This window comes from Poecilia mexicana, unplaced genomic scaffold, assembly GCF_051168715.1.
Source record: "Poecilia mexicana isolate PSO_F unplaced genomic scaffold, ASM5116871v1 scaffold_7, whole genome shotgun sequence".
Taxonomy (NCBI): domain Eukaryota; kingdom Metazoa; phylum Chordata; class Actinopteri; order Cyprinodontiformes; family Poeciliidae; genus Poecilia; species Poecilia mexicana.
In genome coordinates, this window is record NW_028263376.1 from 18,062,035 (window position 1) to 18,086,257 (window position 24,223).

General features: G+C 37.3%; 3 protein-coding genes across 6 annotated transcripts in view; 2 read left to right on the forward strand and 1 right to left on the reverse strand.

The window, feature by feature from the left end:
• The first annotated feature begins 4 nt into the window (after nucleotides 1-4).
• pqbp1 (polyglutamine binding protein 1) lies at nucleotides 5-5,536 on the forward strand. Of its 4 annotated transcripts, none has more exons than XM_088007174.1 (8): nucleotides 33-116; nucleotides 936-980; nucleotides 1,288-1,355; nucleotides 1,450-1,564; nucleotides 1,688-1,788; nucleotides 2,663-2,887; nucleotides 2,968-3,025; nucleotides 5,199-5,536. In XM_088007174.1, exons 3-8 carry the CDS (start codon nucleotides 1,289-1,291, stop codon nucleotides 5,347-5,349), a joined length of 717 nt encoding a protein of 238 aa, XP_087863300.1. In that variant the 5' UTR covers nucleotides 33-116; nucleotides 936-980; nucleotide 1,288; the 3' UTR covers nucleotides 5,350-5,536. The 4 variants fall into 4 exon arrangements, with proteins under 4 accessions (XP_014839324.2, XP_014839326.2, XP_087863300.1 ...); XM_088007175.1 differs by having other exon boundaries at nucleotides 1,453-1,564; XM_014983838.2 differs by lacking the exon at nucleotides 936-980 and having other exon boundaries at nucleotides 5-116.
• Nucleotides 5,537-6,536: 1,000 nt separating this feature from the next.
• gpkow (G patch domain and KOW motifs) lies at nucleotides 6,537-19,373 on the reverse strand. The gene is made up of 11 exons (XM_014983837.2): nucleotides 19,147-19,373; nucleotides 18,857-19,017; nucleotides 18,634-18,779; nucleotides 15,210-15,316; nucleotides 12,054-12,258; nucleotides 11,220-11,352; nucleotides 10,539-10,710; nucleotides 9,669-9,789; nucleotides 9,102-9,171; nucleotides 6,959-7,044; nucleotides 6,537-6,866 (listed from the first exon to the last, which is right to left on the reverse strand). Exons 1-11 carry the CDS (start codon nucleotides 19,338-19,340, stop codon nucleotides 6,738-6,740), a joined length of 1,524 nt encoding a protein of 507 aa, XP_014839323.2. The 5' UTR covers nucleotides 19,341-19,373; the 3' UTR covers nucleotides 6,537-6,737.
• A 2,628-nt stretch (nucleotides 19,374-22,001) lies between these two features.
• magixb (MAGI family member, X-linked b) overlaps nucleotides 22,002-24,223 on the forward strand; it is a 74,732-nt gene continuing 72,510 nt past the window's right edge. Inside the window, exon 1 of the mRNA XM_088007178.1 lies at nucleotides 22,002-22,245. The gene's annotated coding sequence lies outside the window, so the exon portion shown is untranslated. The remainder of the gene's footprint in view (nucleotides 22,246-24,223) is intronic.

Below are 24,223 nucleotides of genomic sequence, written 5' to 3' on the forward strand. Positions count from 1 at the left end.
GACACGGTGACGTAATCGATGTGCGCCGCCGGCGGCTTTCTTTTTTTATTTTTTCCTAACAAGCGGCGGTATCAACGGTTCTCTCGACAAGTAACTAGCAAATTCTTTTAATACAGGTAAGAACTAAATTACTATTAATTATTTATCTTACTTATAAGGCAGCTGTGTTTAAATTTTAGTGTATGCTGAGATAAAGACAGCGTGCTTGTTGCTTGGTGTTTTTAGCTGTTGCTACATCGTTATCCCCTCCAGGCCATGCACTTTTCTCCTTCTTGATATATATTTGCTTACTGTTGCACACAATAACTATAAATGATTAGTCTTTTAATAAATAATCCAAAAGCTAGCACGTTTAAAATGTTGCATTAGTGGTTTCTGTCACTGTGAAACACGAAAGCAGTTTAAAACGATTTATTCTGATTTACAGTCACAACCTAAACAGAAAATGTGAGCCAATACTGTTCCTTTAGCTTTTCAATAAACGTAATTTATTGAAAAGGAAATAATGCTCATTATTTACACGTTAGCTTTTCAGTTCACTTTGTAATCTCTGTAAACGCAGATTAGCTTTTAAACCCTGTACTCATATATTCGTGTTTTTGTTTGAACGTAACTACAGAATCAAAACTTTAGAATTTAGATTAGAAGCTCTTTGCTGACTATCTAATCTCTTTTTAATTTGTGAAACAACCAACTGCATGGACAAGTGCAGTAGGTGCAACAACACCGACATATTCAATGTATTTTTTTCCTTTTTTAGTCTTACAGTGCCTTGCAAAAGCAGCATTTTGTCACAAAATTTAAATGTTGTTTATGTGAAGTAGTAATATAAAATAGTACATAATTGTGACTCAGAAATTGATTTTATAATAGAAAATTTAAAGCTTTCGTTCATGATTGCCCAGAATTTAACTCCAGCCATCATCCAATCACAGCTTCCTGTGCCTGTTGTGGAAAACCTCAGTTTTACTGCAGGATTGGTGAGTTCAGGGTAAAACACAAGGTTTCAGTCACAGATTTGGTTTTTGCATGCAGCCCAAAATGTTACATTTTGGCCACATTTGACCAGAGCATCTTCTTGACCATGTTTTTGGAAACGGGAAATGAGACTTTTAGCTTTTCTACAAATCCAGATGTTTGGAGTGCATGACTGGTAGTTGATTGTGAGTCCTGCAGTTCTTTAGCATTATCGTTTTAGACTAATACTGTCTGACAGATGTAATAGAATGTTATTTTATCTTGTTTCCCTCATTCAGCTCAAACATAATCCTAATTCCTGTTTTGCAGAATGCCTCTTCCTCCGGCACTTCTGGCCCGCTTGGCCAAAAGAGGGATTGTTAAACCAACAGATCAAGGTTTACATAGTTTTTACTTTTAGCTATAATTATTTATTTTCCTTTTTGCCTTATAATTTGTCTCTTCTAACAAATATACTCTGATTATTTCCAGCAGATGCAGATGAGGAGATTATCGCTGAAGATTACGATGACAACAATGTGGATTATGAATCCACCAGACTAGAGAACCTTCCTCCAAATTGGTACAAAGTGTTCGATCCGTCCTGGTATGTACTCATAAATTAAATTCAACTCTTTGGGAGTTTACAGAAATACCAAATTACCTCACAGATTTGTGTTGGAGTCTTTAATTATCACTTAAATAAATTATTTTCCATTTTAATCCACAGCGGTCTTCCTTACTACTGGAATGTAGAGACAGATATGGTGGCCTGGCTTTCACCAAATGACCCGACTGCAGTTATAACAAAACCTGCCAAGAAAATGAAGGGTAAAATAAAGCAGCCTCAGTTATTATTCTTTAGCTATATATCACTGCAGTCAGAAGTTTACATACTTGCTACAAAAAGCACCTGAACATGAATCGTTTTAACACCTGTAGATTAAAGAAAGTCAGCAATAAAATCTAATTAATAAATAATGTAAAACTCACAATAAATGTGATTTATGTTTGCAAACTTTGGACTGAAACTGTTTTTTAAACCATGGGTGTACAAAGTGCGGCCCAGGGGCCATTTGTGGCCCTTTGATTAATTTTTGTGGCCCCTGACTGCAATTCAAGAACAGCTCAAATTTGTCCATCCAACACTTTCAGTAGTTTTTTTTAGGATGAGATTTTCTATGTTTGTATCTTCTTAAACGGAAAAATGTTAAGTACAACACAAATAATTTTTCTTGAGTTAACCTTTTTATTAATTATTATTTTATTATTATTATTATTATTATTATTATTATTATTATTATTGTGTTATTAGTCGTACCACAAACATCCAGCATGTTTTTACTCAAAAACAAACTTTGGCACATCCCTCCATTACATTTGGCTAAATACAGTAAAGGTTGTAAAAGAAAATTCTTTCCTTTATTCCTGGGAATGAACTAAAAATATTTCATAGACTTAAAAATGGAAAGTGCAAAAAGTTAAATAACTGTAAACATTAAGGTAAATCTAAAAAACGAGAGAATTCACAATAATGGGGGAAAAAAATTGTGGCCCCTGAATAATTTCAGCTTTGTGATTTTGGCCCTCAGTTCAAACAGTTTGGACCCCCTTGCGTTAAGCTAACACATGAGCAGTTTGTTTTTGAATATTCATGAATTATTTTTGTAAACATCCTCTCGTTTTATGCTGTTTTTTTTTTTAGCTGATGTCACAGACGAAAGAGCAGAGAGGCCGTTTGAAAAGCCAGAGAAGGAACGAGACCGGGATCGGGACAGAGACCGCGACCGAGATCGGGAACGAGACCGGGAAAGGGACAGGGACCGAGAACGGGACAGAGAGAGAGACAGAGACCGGGACGAAGGACGGGACAGGGACAGAAGGAAGCAGAGGAGAGACGACATGCCACCGTATGGCAAAAACAAAAGAGGTAATGTCCTGAAATGTCTCGTTTTTTTACCTCTGTTTTTTAAATAGTAGTAAATGTTGAGAGCTTCATTTGTTTTACAGGAAGAAAAGACGATGAGATGGACCCAATGGACCCGAGTGCCTATTCTGATGCTCCAAGGTACCGTATGAGCAGGAAACATGAGGAAAAAACCTCTCTGTTTAAAATGTTATGATGGAGGAAATGTGAGTAAAATATAGGATATAAATATTCTAAATAAATAAATGAGTCCAGCTTTAAGAAAAAAATGTTTAAAATACTCATTTGAATTTCCCTGACTATTGACACATTATGCAAATGTTTTAATACAGGCTGAAATTATTAATCCTGATAAATCAAAAATGTAAATAATCATCAAATAACTCATCCATTAACTGTAGTAAATAAAGTAAAAAGAGAAAATTTCATGAAATGACACACTCAGCAGCAATTAAGCAAAATATGCACAAAAAAATACAAACATTTAGCATTTAAGATAAAAAAAAAGCTTCTTCGTCTCCAAATAAGTTCTACCCAGAACACCTCAAGTAAGCATAGTTTTGGCTTGATATGGTTCAGATTCCATTAAAAAATCTCCTATTAACCACTGCTTATTATCCAATTATTAATTAGGTAATTTAAATAATAATCATCAGATCAGCCATTTGATGTATTGATTATCGAGCAGAAATCCCTGAGCTTTTCACACGTTGATGTTTAAACTTTTCTTTTAGCTGCAGATGCATCCCTTATTGCATTTTAGACAATAACATATTAGCATTTTTATTGCATTTCTAATATTGTACATAAAAGCTTAAGTGTTTGCATGAAAACTCTACAGTGTAAGAAAAATAAAAATATCGGCACTAAAAATATCAACTCTAATTCAAAAACTATAACTCAGTGTCTGATTATAATAAAACAAATTCACAATTTCAACAGATAAATATTAGAAATATTCTCATTTACAAGATAAACATACCTTTTGCCTCCATCAAGGGATCTGCTAATAACAAAATACATTTTAATAATGTTGTTACAACTTGTCTTAAGCTTCTATAGTTTATACAGCAGAAGTTGTCCTAACAAAATAAAAGCATTAAATCAAAACCAGAAGTTAACCGTATATTAGCTAAGAAAGGCTGGTGGAATCACCTGACTCACTCATTCTTTGGTTACCTAGCAACTCATTCATTCTTTGGTTACCTAGCAACTCGTTCATTCTTTGGTTACCTAGCAACGACCTGCTGAGTAACTGGCACAGCAGCAGTTTAAGGTTCTGCCATTTTACCTCATAACTGCTTAAAAATAATAAATGGCTTTGAGTGAAAACGGTGGATAAAAGAGTAAAGGTCAAGTCATCAGTTTGGAAATATTTCAGATACTTAAAACATAAAAACTAATCAATAATTATTGATATCGACTGATATGAAACGCTTATATTGTCCAGCCCTATTTGTAAATAATGAATTTACCTTTCACTTTTGATTGAATTCAACTAGTTTTGACTTTTACTAGCCTACATTTTTCATATTTTTTAAGATTACTACTGTTAATCAAATAGGAAGTCTTTAGAGCAACACTGACTAACTGCGGAGGGTTGCAGCTGCAGTGCAACATGATGCATGCTGGGTTGAAACTTCGCTCGACTCCTGCTGGTACTGCAGAGCAGACGGAGAGTCACGTGACAGGTAACCCCGTGGGAGCCAGGCGGCTGCAGTTTTCTGAGTCAGGCGCTGCAGATGCTCTGGTTTCACATGCTGGGCGCGACCTCTGTAACAACATCGATCCCATCGGCCCACAGGTTGACACAGCTGCTCTTAACCAAAACGCCTCAGGTTGATCCCTCACAGAAAGAAAAGAGGGGTTTCAGATATTCTGAAGGTTTCTTCTCGAAAATTTATGAGGATAATTAAAAAAAAAATTCTAGAAAATATGCGAGATTAATCTAAAAATTTCAGTTCAGAAATTTCATTTGTTTTTTTGTTTTGTTTTTCCAGAAAATGTGTGATCAATGTAAAGTTAGATTTTTGGTTTAAATTTACTCTTTCCACCAACCACCCTCCATATTTACAGTTGTTGTTTTTTTGTTTTAAGTTTCATTCAAGGCGGCATTAAAGTTCTTAAATTTGACTTGCTGAAACCTGCAGATTATTCTGTTTCCAGAAACTTCCATCATCTTTATGAGCTGATTTATCATAACCAGCGCTATTACTGAGGCTTTGATGTGGAGAGTCACTAATCCCTCTCTCAGCTGTGGGATTAGCGCATGAAATCAAGCTGCTAATTAAAATGAATGTTTTAATCTTCACAGGGGCTCTTGGTCAAGCGGCCTCCCCAAACGCAACGAAGCAAAGACGGGCGCAGACACGACGGCCGCCGGGCCGCTGTTCCAGCAGCGGCCGTACCCGAGTCCCGGGGCGGTGCTGCGAGCTAACGCCGCGAACCATCCGCCCAAGGAGTGAACCGGGATCCGGTGTCTGGAAAGACGAGAGATGGGAAAAGATCCCGTATGGACGGCCGCAAACACACAAGCGCTGTTGCTAGCTCTTTAGTACGGAAACACCCGAGGGACATGGGGAGATTTATAGTTGTTGCGTTACCTCGCAAATGTACGACGGAATATTAGCGCCATACAAAAAATAAATAAAATTACAAGAGTAAAATCAAAATAATAGAATAGTCATATTTCAAGAAGTCGTAGTGTTATGTTAAGGATATTGCGAAAATAAAGTCATAATTTTATGAGAATAAAGTAATATTACCAGAAGTTGAAATGCGAAAATATAGTAAAAGTCTAAATAATACGAGAATAAAGTCAAATGACTATTCTCATATAGACTATTCTTGTACGAGTTTCTTTGTAATATTTTATTCTTGTAATAAAGTAAACAAAGTAATATCTTTTTTGTTATTAAAGTAATACTTTATTTATATCACTTCATTACTGATTATTTTGGCTCAATTATTCCCTGCGATTAGCAGCAGTTAATCACATCCAAACCAAATATTTAACTTCTCACCTGTTCATATTGTCGTAATGTGACTTCATTTGCATAAATTTATAACTTTATTGCTATTATTTCATATGACATTTCTTATTATGACTTCATTCTTGTAGTTTTATTTTCAGATTTTTAGTTTGGCCCCAACTCTCCGTCGTACATAAGATTTTTTCGTTCCCTCGCAACAATGTACCAGTTATGCAGCATCTTGGATACTGAATCTTCCTGCTACAGTATGAAGTTTTTCTGTGTACATAAACATCTATTTTGAGTTAATATACGTCTATTTTAAATCGTTTTCATTAGAATTCAGGTCAAACATAAACAGAAACCTTCCATTAACAGAGAGAGAAAATACATCCAAACTATTTGGACTATTTTTATTTTCACGGTGTAATAAAGTGATAAACCATTTAGTTTGGTTGTCTAAATGGCTAATAAAGGGCCGTTTTCATGGGCAGTCCAACCTCTGAATTACTCAAACAAGAAAAAACAGACAATAGATTTTCTGCACCAAAGAGTGACGAATATTTGAATATTCAGAGGCTCTGTTAAGGCAAAAGTCAGTTTACTAGTTTATTGCGAGGGAACGAAAAAGTTTATTTTTAGATGTGTGCATCCATGTTGTAAATATGTTTTATATTAAATGTTGACTTTTTTTGTTGCTCCTACAACCGTCTCTGGCCATAATAATAAATTTCAACATTGCTGTGAAACGTTCGTCTTTTCCTGAAGAAGAATAACATCATCTGAACAAACAAATCTAGATGTGATTTTTTTAAATATATTTTTATTAAAAAACATCGCATGATTTAAAGTTACATCTGAACATTACAAAAAGCCTGATATCAGTGGTCTGAGGCTCCCACATAGTGACAAATGGAGTCATAATCCAGAGTGAATAACTTCTCCTCGTATCTGTCGAGCTGCACCATCGCTCTGCACTTGTTCTTATCCCGCTGAAGAATACGGCCGACCTGATCCGACAAACAAAGGACCGGCGATTAGCAGCAATCAATCAATCGATTGATTACATCCAGACCGGATAAAAACGAAACCCACTGCTCACCTGTCCTCTGTGCTCGCCCAGAACCACCATCACGGCGTCGTACTCTCCTTTTGGGACGATGGTTTCCAGCATGTTCTGCTTCACATCTGCCACAGAGAGACGGGTTAGTCGCTAACGTAATTTAGAGCAGCCGTTTCCATAGCAGCAGTCGGGAGCGGATTGATCATCCGGTCCCCGATCATTATTCTGCTGCTTTTTCATGAAGGCTGGAGGCTGCTGATTGTTTCTGCTCAATTATTCCCTAAACATGTCCACTTTTTACTTCGTACTGACAAAATATTTAGAGGTGACAGCTAGAAAATTACATTTAGAAGCTCAGTAAGTGTCGGATTTTATGCGACAGAGCAACAAAAAGTAACAAATAATTGCATAGTGTAAGGAGAAATCTGAAAAGTGTGGATCTAATTTGCTTGTGCAGAGTATGAATACTTTGTCTAACGCTAGTTCACGATAAGAGAAAAAGAAAAATGATACAAGCACAGTAAGCTTAAATCAAAGGAGTGGAAGACTTCCAACATTTGTTACATTTGGCACCAAGTCAAATGATCCAAGCTACTTAAAAAACCTGTTCCCCTCCTCGCCTGTGGTGGCGCTACAACAAGAACAGAAAGAAACAATGCAAAAACCTCTGAAGAAGAAATGAGCATAACTTCCTTCTTCAGGAAATGTAAATAAAAATGGAGTAGCGTCAGATTTTAGCACTTTTTGTTTTGTTCTTGGTAAAAGACCAAGAGTAATTTTCCCGCTAGCGCTAGAGTCACACGGTTGTTTACGTTGTATTTACCCAGAATCCCCAGGCTGTGGGCCACTTCCTGCTTTTTGGAGCCGTTCACAAACAGAAAGCAAAGTTAATAGGTGGACCAGAATTCACCTTTCCCTTCTGGAGACGATGATTTAAAGAAGGATTCTTCATGACATTAAGAAAATTATGGACAATCTGACCATCTTCTTCATCAGAGTCCTTTGGGAAAACAGTGTCTTCAGTCAGAGGCTTCTTCAGAATCGCTGCAATACAGACTGCTGCATGAAAACGACATCTGCAACAACTCTGAAGAATCTGAATTAATATGAGTTACAACAACATTTAATTTCCATTCGGGATCAATAAAGTACTTTGATTTTTAAATTTTTCGTCCATAAGTTTTCACACCGTCCCAAACAAACTGGACTTTCAACATAATCAAACTGGAGTTTGATTAAAGGGGACCAACAGGGTTGGTGTGAATACTACACCCGCTACAATCTGACGCTACTCCATTTTTGTTTGCATTTTGTGAAGAAGGAAGTTGGGTTCATATGTTCTTCAGAGGTTTTTGTATCATTTCCTTCAGCTGGGTTAGTGCAGCGCCCCCACAGGTGAGGAGGGGAACAGGTTTTTCAAATACAGCTAAGGAGATCACTTAAAACGATCAGTTTCTCTGATTTTACTTTTATAGGTAAATGTTTGAGTAAAATGAACTTTGTTCTTTTATTCTATGAACTACTGACAACATGTCTTCAAAATTCCAAGCAAAAATTTAGTATTTATTTGCAGAAAATGAAAAATGGTCAAAATAACGAAAAAGACGCAGCGATTTCAGACCTCAAATAATGCAAAAAAACAAAAAAACAAGTTGAAATTCATTTAGAAACAACAATATTAATGTTTTAACTCAGGAAGAGTTCAGGAATCAATATTTGGAGGAATAACAGTCGGGTTCAGTGAAGTGGGGGATCTTAATTTTTACCAGAGTTGTTATATTGGGTCATTTGACTCAGTGCAGTGTGAAAGCAAACTTCACCAGCTGAAAATGTAACAAATGTTGCAACTTTGGTTCCAAAACCAACCGAATCTACTGGACTATCAGGAGTGGAAACAACCTACGAAAATGGAAATGAGGTTTTAACTGTTTATGCACGTCAAATTTAAAACTACTAAATTTTAAAACTCTTCCTAAAACAGGTTAACATGGTTCATACTGAGGTCTAACTGGAGACTGAGGCTGTTTTAACCACGAGACATCCGTAATGAATTAAACTAAATAGGCTGAGTAATAGCAACTTTATGTTGATGCTGCATAAACAGATAAACACATTTTGCCCACAGGGAACGCCTGAGTACAAACTTACACAAAATGAGCGAGAGATTTCACGGCTGACTCACCGTCTAGCAGTCTTCCCTCTTCAGTTCGACACACGCAGGTAAACGGCGTCAGGACATCCTCCACTCGCATCTACAGGGAAGTGAGTTTGAAAACAATCCTGAGTTTACTGGAACTAAGCAACAAATAAAGGTTTAAAAACCATCTGCTACAAAAACATCAGCAGTCATGGTGCAAAAACGCAACGTTATTATCAGTGTGAGTTGTTTAAATTGGCAGATTTCCATGCTGAAGCTGTGATAATCAAGATGTTATTTTGTTTTTGCAGCAGAAGTAGAAATATTGTTGATTTCTGCTGATTTTTGTAAATACAGTTAAACTTCTAGTTGAAGGTTATAGTACTATAAGACCATATTTAGTGGTATAAAACATTGATTCTCTTTAAAGTCTGTGTAAATAATGTTTATTACGTCTGGATTTGTTAGCAAAGCTGCTACTGTGAGCAGCAAAGACAACCTTAAGTGGGAGGCCAGTGACAAAGAGTCAATAATCATGTCCTGACCTTCAACTTCATAGCATTGAGCTACGTTTGAGTGAAACACAAAGACAAGCAGCCGAGGCTTCGCTACCTTTGAGTTGTAGTAGCGGCCGCCTTTAAAAGCCTTGTCTATGAAGCGGACCTTCAGGTCCCTCTGGAGCCAGGAGGGAGGAGCTGGAGCCTGCCGCGCTTCTTTCACCGGTGGCTTATCTCTGCACAGGAACAAAACATAAAAAAAACAGCTAGTCAAGGATTTAACGGTGACCTATTGAGCAAAATTGACATCTGGCATGTTTTTGTTTTTTTAATTTGGGTCTCAAATGCTATTAGAAACGGCCCAAGTCCTTAAAAAACACCAACAGACATTTTTGGCAGTCAGTTGGAAATTTTTGGGCTCTGGAAAATGAGATGTTTCAAAAACCTACAGAATCAGCAGGTGATCTCAGCAGTTCCACTGTTACCTAGCAACCCCAGTGGAACTCCTCCCGTTACTTAGCAACCACAGCGGAACTCCTCCCGTTACTTAGCAACCACAGCGGAACTCCTCCCGTTACTTAGCAACCACAGCAGAACTCCGCCTGTTACTTAGCAACCACAGCGGAACGCCGCCTGTTACCTAGCAACCCAAGTTGAGCTCCAGCACATTTGGTCAGCTGGTTTTATCGCTCCATGCGCTGTACAATGGCTGCTGGAAATGGCAAGTGTCTTGTTGTTGACTGACCATCCCAGAAACCATTTGCTGCATTGTTGTTGGTCGTGCAGGCAGCTCTACTAATGCTTTTCAAAGACGTACGGCTGCATCTGTTTGCAGCCATTTTCACCTTGGAGTGTAAGCCACTAAAATCCAAGGATGATTTCATGCAAAAAATGTAATGAACGTGTTTTGTAGCATGCTGGCCTGTTGAAGGAATCATAACTGGTCTCCTTTAAGGAAACGAGGTGATTTGAAGTGAAAACGTACCTGTCTTGACTTGGTTCTCTGTGTTTTCTCTTCCTCTCGTCTTTGCCTTCCTCCCTTTCAGATGACTTGTGTTTGACTTTGTCACTGCTGCTGCTTTTTTCTTTCTCCTCAAGTCTCTGTCGCTCCTTCTCCTTCTCTTTCTCCTTCTCTTTGTGGGCCCTACTGAGCCGACCTGTGAGTTGGGTCGGACAGAACCATTAGTTCTCAATAAATTAGAATAACATCGCCCTACAGGATGAATTTATTCCTGCTGTGATTAAAGAACAAGCAGAACAATTCAATTCAAAAAGACTTTATTGATCCCAAGGAGAAATTAAGTTATTATTTACGTTTCTTCTATTCTTCTATTTCTTCTATTATTTACGTTTCTTTACGTTTCTTCAAAGTAAAAGTTGTAAAAGAAATTCTTTCTTTTGTTGCCGGGAATAACTTACAACATTTTACAGACGTTTTATTAAAGATTTTTTAAAAATAAAAATAATAAAAAACGAGTGACACTGTTTTTATTGGCGTTTAAATGAGGCCTCATACTGTAACTTTTCTGTTGTGATATTTTATTTTATTTACTTGTTGTTACTCTTATTTTCTCTTTTCATTCTGTTGCCTGATTGTTTTAGTAGCTCTTCGGTTTTGAACCTGTTTTTAAAAGTGATGCATAAATAAATTTGACATCAAACTCACTGAGGTCTTTGCTGTATTTCTCGTACTCTTTCCTCCCGACCAGTTTAACTCCGTACTGGCTGAGTGTCACCGTCTTTCCGCCGATGGCGAGTTTTACCACGACTCGAGCGTTGTCTGCGTCTACGCCTTCAATCTGCCACAGAAACAAAAACACATCAGACATTTTTCATGTGAATTAGACGGCCAGAGATGCGTTCAGGGGTGCACCGATTTATCTGCGCCGATTTCCTTAACCCTTTGAGTTTCAAATCTCTGCCTCGATATTTTTGCTTATTTTGATTGTACAAAGTTCTATAAATGTCCTGGGAGTAAATATGTTTACCCATTTATTCATAACAACTGGAACTTTCAGTATCCAGCAGTTAAAAGTGACCTTCAGATAATTACTGTAATAACCCGATATCGGCTGGAAAGCGTAACGTCTCCCCTCTCAGAAACCGTTGGATTTTTCAGACAACGCCAGGTGTGGTGGGATTACGGTTCTGCAAATCTGGCTGCATCGTTGCTGACATGTTTGGCCTAAAAGGGTTCAATTTGGAGATCAGCGATCGGCCGACGCTTACATGTGAAGCTGATCTTTTCTACCTCAGCAAAGATCCAGAAATGAGCCGCTGTCGTCTTCTGCTCTCCTGTCAGAGACGTTTGACTGACAGACCGGCCCACCGGGTCATGTCTGCACATTTGCAGTTAACAATCGTCACCCCACTTTTGCCAACTTGGCGACTTTCTTAATTTGTCACCATTTCAAACAAAAGAGAATTTTATCGGAACCAGCAGGTCAGGATTTCTCAGCAAACCGCAATCGGTGCACCTCTGAATCCATGTAAAGTTTACTTTGCCGTAAAGGTCCTTGTGGGCCCCGGATCCCACCAGAACACAGCCACCAGGAGCCATGGCCAGCTCCTCCTGCTTGGGTTGCTCCTCGCCCGGCTTCGGCGGCCGCTGGCGCTTGCTGGGCTCCAGATCCTTGATGGCCGATCGATCGGCGCCGAGGCCCAGCCCTTTCGGACGGAGCTGGTGTTCGATTGGCTTCACGTCTCTGTGGGCAACGGAGTTCGATCAATGAACAGAGACCTGGACATGTGCAGGATTTAAATCAGGCTGCAGGGAGACGCCGCTCCTTCTGTGTTTCACTTTTTTAATTAAGAAACGATCTGTGGAGTGATAAAACTGTTGCAAGAAAATAAAATTAAATGCAGATTTTTGAGAAATGCAGAAGTTAGTGTAACGTGTAAAGCTGGGCCAAAAAATAAAAAAAAAAAAACACATGAAAAATTAAACAACTACCAAAACTTAGAAAATAAAAATCTCCAGTCTGGTGATTTGGTCTCCCTTTTTTCAGAGGATAATTTTGTTAATGGAGACTTAATAATTCATTTTGTTTCTTGTTTCTGTTGTTTTGGGTTTTTATTTTGTTTTTAAATGTTCATTACATTTTAAAGTTTATTGATCTTTGATTCTGGGCTCTGGTATTATTGTGCCATATTACTTGAAAATATGCCTGTCAATAATCAAAATATCAATAATCACATGATAAATTAAAATGAGCTCAACTGTTTTTTCTTTTCTCTCTTTCTACCAAAAACTGGATAACAAAAGTTTTCAATCTGGTGATTTGGTCTCAACTGGCTCCTTTTTCAAGGAAAATTTTATTTATAGAGACTTTATAATTTTATTTGTTTTATTTATTTTGCATATTTAAAATGTCTTCAATTTCCAGTGTTAAATGTTCATTTGAATTTAGAGTTTATTGTGTTCTTGCATTATTTTGCCATTACTATAATATTAACTGAAAATTGTCTCGAAGCAACAATATTATCGTTTATTGCAATGACTTCTGGGACAATTTATTATGCAGTACAATTAGTTATTGTGACAGGCCTATGCATGTAAAGCACCAATTAATTATAAATAAGCAAAATTAAGATAATAATACAAAAAGATTTGATTAAATGCCCTGAAAAAAAAATCCTCAGTAGATTTAGAGAAACCAGAAATGAAACTGGAAGGAGAGGAAAAAAACAAAACAGAAGAAAATAAACGACTGGATGTCTGTGATCGTCGAGCCCTGAGGCAGCGGCAATAAAAATAGAGACGGGTGTGGAGCGAATCTCTGCCAGCTCCAGAACCGCGACCAGAGAGAACGACGTTTGCTGCTACAGCCAGAAAACCAGAAAACACACAAACTCATCGCCTGATGCTTCCATCATGTTGGCTCTTCGTAGATCAGCATTAACGAGGTTTATTAGTGATCAGAGCACGAGTAATTTGGTCGTTAAAAACATAATTTCTGCAGGTTTTGGTGGAATGTGTGCTGCCATCTGGAAGACCACTGAAAAAATAAATGAATAAAATAAAATAAAATACAGTGTGAACAGCAAAACTCTGCAGCAAAAAGAAAAAAAATCTGTCAGATCAATAAACTGCAGCTGTTCGCTGCAGGTCAGGAGGTCAAACTCATTTTATATCAAAAACCTGAATGTTCTTAAAGGGCCGGTTACACCAGAATGCATTGATGAAACCATTAAACTGTTAATAAATGGCTGTTTGTTTCAGTGTTCCTTAAAACCTTTCCACACTGACCGGTCCATCCAGGACTTTCTGGTTGATTTTGTGTATTTTTTGCAATTAAAATCCTAAATTTTGTGGTGCTAATTTATAAATATTTGTAAGGCAAATTTATGATATTTGCACTAATGTATGATGCTAAATGTGACCTTTTATGAATCTCCGTATCGACAACAATCAGACCATAAAAGATGACGTCAAGTGAGGCAACTTTGAGAAAGAATTGCAGTAAAAATAAGAAAAAATGCGAGAATCTGTTGCTTTTGTGCGTTTTGCAGATTTGTTGTAAAACTGGAGTGATTTATTGATGTAGTTTGGAGTCTAACGGCCCAGATAAAAAGCTACGGCGGGCCAGATTTGGCCCCCAGGCCTCGAGTTTGACACACGTGCTGCAGGTAGTAAAAAGCAGGAGGAAACATTAACCTGCACAATGATGCTGTGCTTTAAATGTGTAAAAGAAAACTTTTGATTTAATTCGGTGTCATACTTTATGAATCTACTTATGACTAGAACCAAAATAAAAGAAAGAGGAAAAAGATAAAATAAAGAACTTCTCTGAGATTCATGAAGTTACTTTACAATGAAGAATGAACTGATATGCAAAGATTAAAAGGCACAAGAGATAAAATGGTTTGTTTTTAGATAGAAAACAGAATTACATGGTTTACAAAAACAAAACGTTGGTATGAACTGGTGAGTTGATGTGGAGTCATTTTAGTTTTAAATGAATGGAATAATAGAAACAGCCTTTTAAACAGCAGCAACAGACATAAAAGTGTTAAAGTGATAGAAAAAAACAAGATTAAAAACAACAATAATATACTTTTTTTTAATTACCGAAAATGCTGTGTAGTTATTAGAAAGAGACAGATTGGACTCAATATTTAAATGAGTCGCATCAAGTTTTCAAAATGTACATAATTTACATTTAAAAAAATAAATATTGACTATTTATAATACAAGGTTTTCCCCAGAGAACCTGCTAAGCCCAGTGGCTGGATGGCAGGTCAGTCATTCATCCAGCGAGTCGTTGGGTTTCTGAGTTAAAAAATGTTTAAAGTTGAAAATATCACGTGATAATTATGTGTCACTGAAAGATTGGAAGATTAATACCTGGACACCAACTACAAAGTCTAAAAAACATCTAATATTTTAAAAAGACTTAAATAAGTATTGCTAAGCCTGGTGGGGGCACAAGTAAAGCCTGGTCACCCACCAGGCTTATGATACACTAGGGGAAACCCTCCTATACAGTATATTGGTCCAGAAAACATCATAAATGTTATTTAGAAATGAGTAAAAACGGAGCAGATGGTTGTACAAGAACAGCAGCAGTTATGGTTATAAACTATATGTCCAAACAAGATTTTTAAAAAGTGTTAGATTTTTATTGTTACAGAAGACAGAAACGGTAAATCTTACTGTTTGAATGTTCGTCCGATTCCCTCTTCTTTCTTCCAGCCCATTCCTTTCAGCATAGCGAGTCCATAAGCCTCGACAGGAACGCTCTCATAGTCCGCCTCCGTCGACTAAAATTAAACACAAATAAAAACTAAGAATTAATCAGACAAAGCAGCGCCGACCTCATGAAGGCTTCAACACCAACTACAAATGGTAGCAACTAGCTACATCTACCTGAGAAACCTTTTACTCCTACCACGCCGTGCTTTTTACTTTTACTACTTTATTAAGAAGTATTTCTACTCTTGAGTAAATTTTCTGGATTTTATACCCACTGAAAAACAAACAAGTTTTAACAAAAAACCCACCAGACTCAGAGACTCAGACTCTGTTACAGTTTCAAATGTTTTTTACTCTTGAGTGATTTCTTGGACGGCTTCTGTTCACTGTTAGTTGTTGAAGCTTTGCTACTTTTACTTGGGTCCGGTTCTCGGTCCGCTGGTCCACTCTAAACCTCAGATGTTGGTATCAGGGCTGAAAAAAGCGGATCGGTTCATCCCTAATTGGAAGATTATGTAAACTTTGGAGTTCTGAAACAAAGCGTGTAAGCAGCAGCTGAGAGAGAGAAGCAGCTTGTACCGTGGCCCTTGCTCAGCCGTTTGGCCCCGGGGCCGTCACACTCAGACTTCAGTCAAAAGGCTGATCTGAGCAGCCCCCCCCCCTCCGTCTCCTCTGGAGGACTTCCTGCGAGGCTGGCCGGCAGGCAGCCGCCCTCTGACACAGGAGGCAACATCCAAATGGGCCCGGGGCCGCCGTGACTCGGGCGTCCGGCCGCTCAGACGGGAGGTGACTGAGCACATACTGAGGGGACACGCCAGGCCTCTTATGAAAACAAACAGAGGGATGTGATTGGCTGCCCTCATGTCTCTGGGGAGAACGCTGACGCCCGTCTGCCACCGAAGCCGTACTGTCCTGTCGACGCATGCAGCCATGTCAGGCCACTCAGCACTTTCACACACTCAAATTTCAGCTGCCAGTCGACTCCAGGAGAGATTCTGTACTGTCAGGAACTTCATGCTAAAATAAACGCCTGAATCAGAGATTATATTGTGATGTTCATATAATATTTTTATACGGTTTGAGGAAACTTTAATCCGTCCCACAACAAAATTAAGAACTTTTCATGCATTTTTAAGGTAAGATTTCAAACTTTTCCAGCACTTTGAGGTTAAAAACTATAAAAATGAACTAAAAGGCAGTTTAAATTCATTATTACATGATAATATTTAGGGGTGGAACGATTTATCTGTGACAATTTCCTTAATTTTGGGAGTCCGGTGATCATCTGCTACTTACATGTGAAGCTGATCTTATCCACAGATCTTATCTACCTCAGCAAAAATCTAAAAATCAGCCGCTGTCCTCTTCTGCTCTGCAGTGAGAGACGTTTGACTGACCCACCGGCTTTCAGTTAGGAATAGTCACTCCACTGCTGCCAACTCAGCAACTTTCTCGCTTTATTTAGCAAAATTTCAGACAAAAGAAAAAAAACTGGTAACTTCCAAAATCGGAATCGATAGATCAGGCTTTTTAAAAATCGGTAATCAGCAATCGGCCAGAAAACTGCAATCAGTGCAGCCTTAATAATATTTATTACATTTATAATGTATTGTGATAGTAGTATTGATATTTTACAGCAGGGACAAGATGAACCAGAATATAACAATATTTTATGGTTTGAAATGTCTTGCTTACACACTAATTTAACAAAAAACCATATACAATATAGGTCAACCTTTAAATTCAATTTATACAGATCAATAAGTCATTGAGAAATTAGGAATAATAAATATTTGTTAGCCAGAAACAAAACAAATTGTGTTAAGGTAAATGAACTTCTTGCTCAGATTCAATATATTTATCTCAATATAAAGTAAGTTGCTAAAATAAAATGCTCTTGCTACGTTTTCTGGCATTTAGCAAATAGAAATAATTTTGGTCATTTTAACTTAAACAAGTGTTTGGTCTGATTTAACTTCAGACAGGGAGAAAAAAAAAGTATTTTTATTAGGTGTGTGAAAATATCTTGTTTAAACTAAATAATGTTTTCTAAATTTAGGTTTTTAATCAAACCTTTGATTGCACTTTGTACAAAACTGTGCAGTTTGAGTATCAAGAACTTTCAAAGACTTTATACCGAAATCAAGCACTTTCCAGACCTTGAAAACACCTAAATGAAACTCAAGCAAGGATTTCAAGCTCTGTGTCTGCAGAAAGCAGTCGCTGCTCGGCTCCATCGCAAGGAGAAAACAGCAGAGATGGGAAGGCGAAGCTCTTAATTTAGCGCTTCAACCCACCATATGGTCATAAAATATGGATCATGAATGAAAGAACAAGATCCTAAACACAAGTGGCTGAAGTGATCTTCCTGCTAATGTGTCTGGACCGAGCCTTGCAGATAGAGCGGAGGAGCTGCTGCTCCTTCTTGTTCATGAGACCCTGAAGTGATGCTCTTCTTCTTCGTCTTATTGCCAAACATCTTACAAGTTGGTATTTTTAAGCAAAAATAATTATAAATCTGAGAATAAATGCATAAAAGCAACAAGCTGCTTTCAAACTGTCTGGTACCAGCAACTGGTTTTGCTATTACCGATTAAAACATGTATTGATTCACACAATCGCATCAATAGATCAATTTTAAATAGAATATCAGGGTCATAGTTCATGTAATCAGGGTCTGACAAATTGTTCATGTCTAAAACTTTTCAAGACTCAAATTTCCATAGGATGGATGGAAATAACAACTGAAACTACAAATACAATATGATACAATATTCCATACTTCTCCTTAATCCGTTACTTCAAAAACTTTAGAATCAATTTTAAATGGGATCTATTATGAAAAATTCACGTTTTGCTTCCATTTGAGTCTCATCTGCTTCTAAAAACAAAACAACTGCTTAAAAAGAAAAACACTAAGCCATTTTAGGTTTTTTTTGGTGTCTAGAAAATGAGCCGTTTCAAAAATCTCTCAAATCAGCAGTTACTGTCTGTCACCTAGCAACCCCAACACGTTTGGTCAGCTGGTGTTACTGCTGTACAATGGCTGCTGAAAAAATTAAGTGTTTTGTTCTTGACTTATCAAACAGAAGCCACTTGCTGTATTCTTGTTGGTTGTGCAGGAGATTCTACTTCTGCTTTTCAAAGACGTACTATTGTCTAACTGAGCATCTCTTTACAGCTATTTTCACATGCGAGTGTAAACAACAGTTTATTTAGATTTAAAGTGACAAGAGGCCCTAAAACAGCTCATTCTGAAAGAAGCTCAAAACAGATTAAAATCTCAAGATCTAAGAATGATTTTGTTTTGTATAGGACATAGACCGATCCTAACCTGTTCAAGGAAGTATATAGCTGGTCACCTTTACCACTTTCCCCTACTCACAGATTCAGGCCGCAGGTCCACCTTGACATGGTCTCCGTCCTCAAAGCCGTCTGGCACTTTGTTTTGCATCAGCAGCGGGATGGAGAGGTTGAGGCTCCCCTCTGACTGAGGTCCATTCTCCCACAGTTCAAGCTGCCTCCGTGAATCTGAAAGCAGAAGAGACTCATGAGGAGACTGATGCTCCCATTCACTGTCCACCAGGATGTCTTCCTCCCATCCACACCTTCGATCAGCTCTTTCACAGCCTGAGACTCCACAGAATCCCCATCCCGCTCCGCTGCCTCCGGCTTCCCGTTCCCTTCCCCGCGCTGCCCCGCTCGGCTCCAGCGGTTCTTCTGGATCAGGGGGATGATGAGCTCCTTGGGCTTCTCGGTTGGTTTTGAACTGCAAGAATACACGAGTTAGAGAAGATCATTTAGTTAAATTATGTCCTCAGATTACCAAGTAACGTCCCATTTCAAACGTAACCGTTACGGTGTCGGCTTAATAGTAGCATTAGCACAACGAGCGCACCTCTGCAATTCATTCCTGTCAATTCCGGTCAAATAATCTTTTTCAACCCTAGCAGTTGGAGGTCCTCCGGTGGCCGGTTTAAATTTATTAACAGTTTTAGTAAAACCAAAAGACACCGCCGTTGTTTTTCTCTCTGCCTGCTCATCTGAAATAACAGCTTTGCTAGCAACCGTATCTTCTCCGTGCGACGCCATTTTTGTTTGTAGAGGAAATGAACGAAAACAGTGCATTCTGGGAGGTGGAGTGCATTCTCTAAATTTAAATAACTCTGCCTGCCTGAACTCACCACATGTCCCATAATGCACTGCAGTTACAGGCGTGTTTACATTCTGTTCCACTTGTACGTCGAGGTTTTGTCATAGGTCAATAGCGTAACTTAATAATAATAATAATAATAATAATAATAATGATAAAATAGTTATTATTATGATATAACAATAATATAATAATAATAATAATAGTATTATGACAACAACAACAATAATAATAATGTAATAATGATAATTTATTTTTATTATTATTATAACAAATATGTCGTCTTAAGATTTTTACGTTTCTCATTTGGCAATAAAAACCATAATAAGAAATCTAATTTATATGGGGTGCTTTTTAGGGGACTCTTAAAATTATACACACACACACACACACACACACACACACACACATATATATATATATATATATATATATATATATATATATATATATATATATATATATATATATATATATATATATATATATATAATCTTTCAATAAATTAAGATATTTTTCAACAGTTAATTTATTTCATCAACTCAATTCCTAAAGAGAAACATATTATGTAGATTAACTGCACACAGACTGATACTTTTAAAGCTTTTATTTTTGCTACTTACGATTATTTTCCACTTACACAGTGGCGGTTTCTTGTGGGGAATCGCCTACGTCCCATTTGCCATTCTGAGCCCCTCCGCTCTTTTTTCAGACTTTTTTGTTTTTCAAACAATAATAATGGTGGCAAGACAAGCGTAGGCAGGTTTATTTGTACAACATTTTTCAGCAACAAACATTACGTCACAGAGAACTTTGGACTACTGAACACCTATTGCAGTTTTGTGGATTGCCTCCTTTTGGGAATGTCTGCGACTCTGCAGAAAAACTGTGAACTCATCAACCTTCCACATGTTTATAAGGGCTGCATCATGGCCATTACATGACATTTCTGTTTTACAAATCATTTTTTATTGGTTGTATGTAAAAATTCAAATAATCTCAGAAATGTTCTTCAGATTCCATTAGCTATATGCGATAACTATCCACGTTAACATAAATAAAAGTTTTGTACATACATTAATCTCGACATTCCTTCAAATTTTCACTTTTAGAAATAAAATTCCTTTTTAATAATATTCTGATTTGGTATCGATTGACAATAAGGCTTCTTACAAACTTCTTTACAAGACATTAATAAGTTTTTTATCATTTAATAAATATGGACAAGAAAGAGAAAAACTGACCAGTCTTTGCCAAATCTGTTTAGATGTGTATTTCATGAGTTTTTAAATGAAACATTTCAGACAAACCTTTAAGCACATTGAGCATTTGTAAACATAATTCTTTAGCATATAGCATTGTACTTTATTATTCCAATATATCAAAGAGAGCCTTAAAGTAAAGTTGTGAAGCAAACCTACAACAAGTTAGTGTTTAATTTAGCAACTCTGGTTGAAATATGAATAGATTTGGCTAAATATTTAGCAATACTTTTAGTCATTTAATTAATGCATGATGAGATTAATAATTTATAAAGTGTTAAAAGTTTAATTACTAACATATTTATAAACTGTCTTATAAATATGTCTTATTTATTTTGAACATAATAGAGTATAAAATCACACACATGGACAAAGAATGCAAAGACACATATTTTGTAATACAATAATCTTAACATGCTTGAAAAGGAGCATGTTAACAGCACCATGTTTAATGATTGCCCCCAAAAAATATTCAAGGGTAAAAATAAAATGAAAAAATTCTCCATTTAATATCACAAAAAATATTATTGTGAACAACTGGTACAACAATATATAACACATGTAATATTTTTTAATTTACCTTAATATTTACATTAAGGTAAATGTAAACATTAACATGAATGGTTGTTGTTGTTTTTTTTAAAACATTTATAAAATGTTTTTAGTTTATTCCCTCCCAGCAACAAAAATAAGAACTGTCTTTTACAACCTTTGTTATATTCATCCAAATGAAATGGATGGGAATGCCAAAGTCTGTTTCTAAGTAAAAACATGCTGGATTATACATATTACATAATAATAATAATAATAATAATAATAATAATAATAATAATAATAATAATAATAATAACTCAAGGAAAAAAATTACATTTAAAATTTAAACTTGAAAAAATATCCTAAAAAAGAAACTACTAAAAGTGTTAGGTGAACACATTTGTGCCATTCTTTAATTGCTGTCAGGGGCCATAAAAATTAATCTAATGGCCACAAATGGCCCCCGAGCCGCACTTTAGACACCCCTGCTCCAATGTATTAAGAAGCACCTGCAGTTCGGTAAGTTTCACAGTTTTAAGCACTAAATTCTCAGCTATTCAACATTAGCATGGCTTCGTATCGCCTCTACATGACATGGCCCGGTGCGTCATGTTTTGGGAAAAACTCAAGTTTTCACCTCGTTCTCACGCATGTTCGTCCCGGAAGCAAAACCGAAGCAGAAAGCGATGCTGCTGATGCAGGTAGGTCTCAGATAGAAACACTGGGCGGGTGTGGGCGGCGTTTTAACTCCTTTATCCTCCTCCCTCATCAACTTCTCATGGATAACCTTCTCGTTTGTTGTGTCATTGCGCTCAAAGAACATGTCAGGATCATCAACCTGACCGCACTCATCCCATTTACCCCAGAGCTCGGCTTTCTGCAGCAATGCGTCTGGGAACAAGTTCGACAGCACCTTTACTTCCCTTAAACTTACAGTAGCCTACTTGGTGGTTTTGTTTTTTCTTATTTCCTCTACTTTAATTGCGCTTCGATACCTGGGCGACCTGGGAGAGTAACGCATCCGAGGCGACGGGCGGCGAATATGGAGGTAAGAAATGGATTATTCTGTGAATTGCACAAGTTAAAATAGCTCCTTCTGAACAAGCTCATCCATCCTGTACGCGCTGTTTGCTCCCAACTGTGCAGCAGCTGCTATAAAATTATAAGCGGCGCTGTCAGATTTGGCTGATATTGAGTGTGTGTGTGTGTGTGTGAATGTGTGTGTGTGTTGTTTCTCTCTCTCTCGCTCCGCGCTCTCCCTCTCTACAAGATCACCACGGAGCTCTCAGAGCATCAGTAGTGTCCAAACATCCCGTCAGCCGCGCATCGTGTCTGACTTTCTCTTTCTCTGCGGCGATCGCGTCTCCTCAGCATTTATCGAGGCTCGTCCCGCTGCTGCTGCTGCTTCTATTTCAGATCAAGCGATTCGTGAGAAAATATTAAAGTGCTGGCTTGTTCTGTAACCTCAGCAGGGTCAATGTATATAGACGCGTTCAAACGGATCCTCTTTGAAAGGCTGAACTGCTTGAAGAGAATGTGTGTGTGTCAGCGGCATGGCAGGTCAGTGTTTCACTCTTTTGTTTTTTGCCTAAATATGAGAAATTTGAGAATCTGTTGTGTGTGTGTGTGTGTGCGTGTGTGTGTGTGTGTGTGTGTGTGTGTGTGTGTATGTGTGTGTGTGTGTGTGACTGGCAGCATGGTGTCTGGTGAGTTTGCATCTAAAAAAAGTCAAAAATGAAATGAGAGTTTCTTTTGTAGCCGGTTTTGTTTGTTGTAAGTTAATTTGATATGGATGATATGGCTCTACACCCATGGCTGCAAGATGTTGGGGCGTCACATCCTTTAGGGGAAAAGTTATAAGTAAGACTTCAATACAGAAAAGGTTATTTCTGATTTAAAATTTTATTGCATTGTTAATGGGAATCTGGACTGTATTTGATCATTTTTTTTACTTAAAATGTAAAATACGTGAAATTTAATTTAAAATGTTATATCTGTATGTGAGAACATACAAATTATTAGTATTAGTCGTAGTAGAAGTAGTGTCCCTTTGAAATGTCAAGATATAAAGGACATTAAAAATAAAATTTTGAATAATAATAACTATTATTAAAGCTGCACAGTGGCGCAGTTGGTAGAGCTGTTGCGTTGCAGCAAGAAGGTTCTGGGTTCAATTCCCGGGTCTTTCTGCATGGAGTTTGCATGTTCTCCCTGTGCATGCGTGGGTTCTCTTTGGGTGCTCCGGTTTTCTCCCACAGTCCAAAAACATGACTGTTAGGTTAATTGGTTTCTCTAAATTCTGAGTGTGTGCATGGTTGTCTGTCTCTGTGTTGCCCTGCAACAGACTGGCATCCTGTCCAGGGTGTACCCCACCTCTCGCCCAGAACGTTAGCTGGAGATGGGCACCAGCAACCCTCCCGACCCCACTAATGGACAATATTATTATTAATAGTAGTGATACTTCCCTCTTCTTGTCCTGCCATCCAGCTAAATCTGTTTTTATCCCAGGTCATTTTATATAAATGACCTGAATAAACTGAAAACTTGGTAATCTGAGTTGTATATTAAGTATATGGAAAGTTCAATGGAAGGAAAAAGTGTGGTAAAGCTAAAAAGTTCACAAGCAAAAGGAGTAGTTTGTTAGATAACTAGTTTAATAAACATGATATTGCTTTAGCTGATCGGCTTGTTCACTTATCTGACCTGCAGTTCAGTGAGAATGGTGAAATAATTTAAGCATAAGCGCATTTACTGGTCAGTGCATGTATAAACTTTTCAGTATAAATTGATATTTCTGTTTTAAAAATCACATTTACTTGGTCGTCTGAATATAATAGAAAAGTTCAGTTGTTTGATTAAGTGAAAAATGTAGATTTGTTCCACAAAAACTCCTGTTTTTAAGCTTTTATTTCTGTTTTTAGGAGATTAAAATATTACATCAGACCAATAAAAAAAAAACATTTCAGTACAGAAATGTCGGCTTAATGAAAGCTGTGTTTAATACCTGCTTAGAGGTATTTTTAATC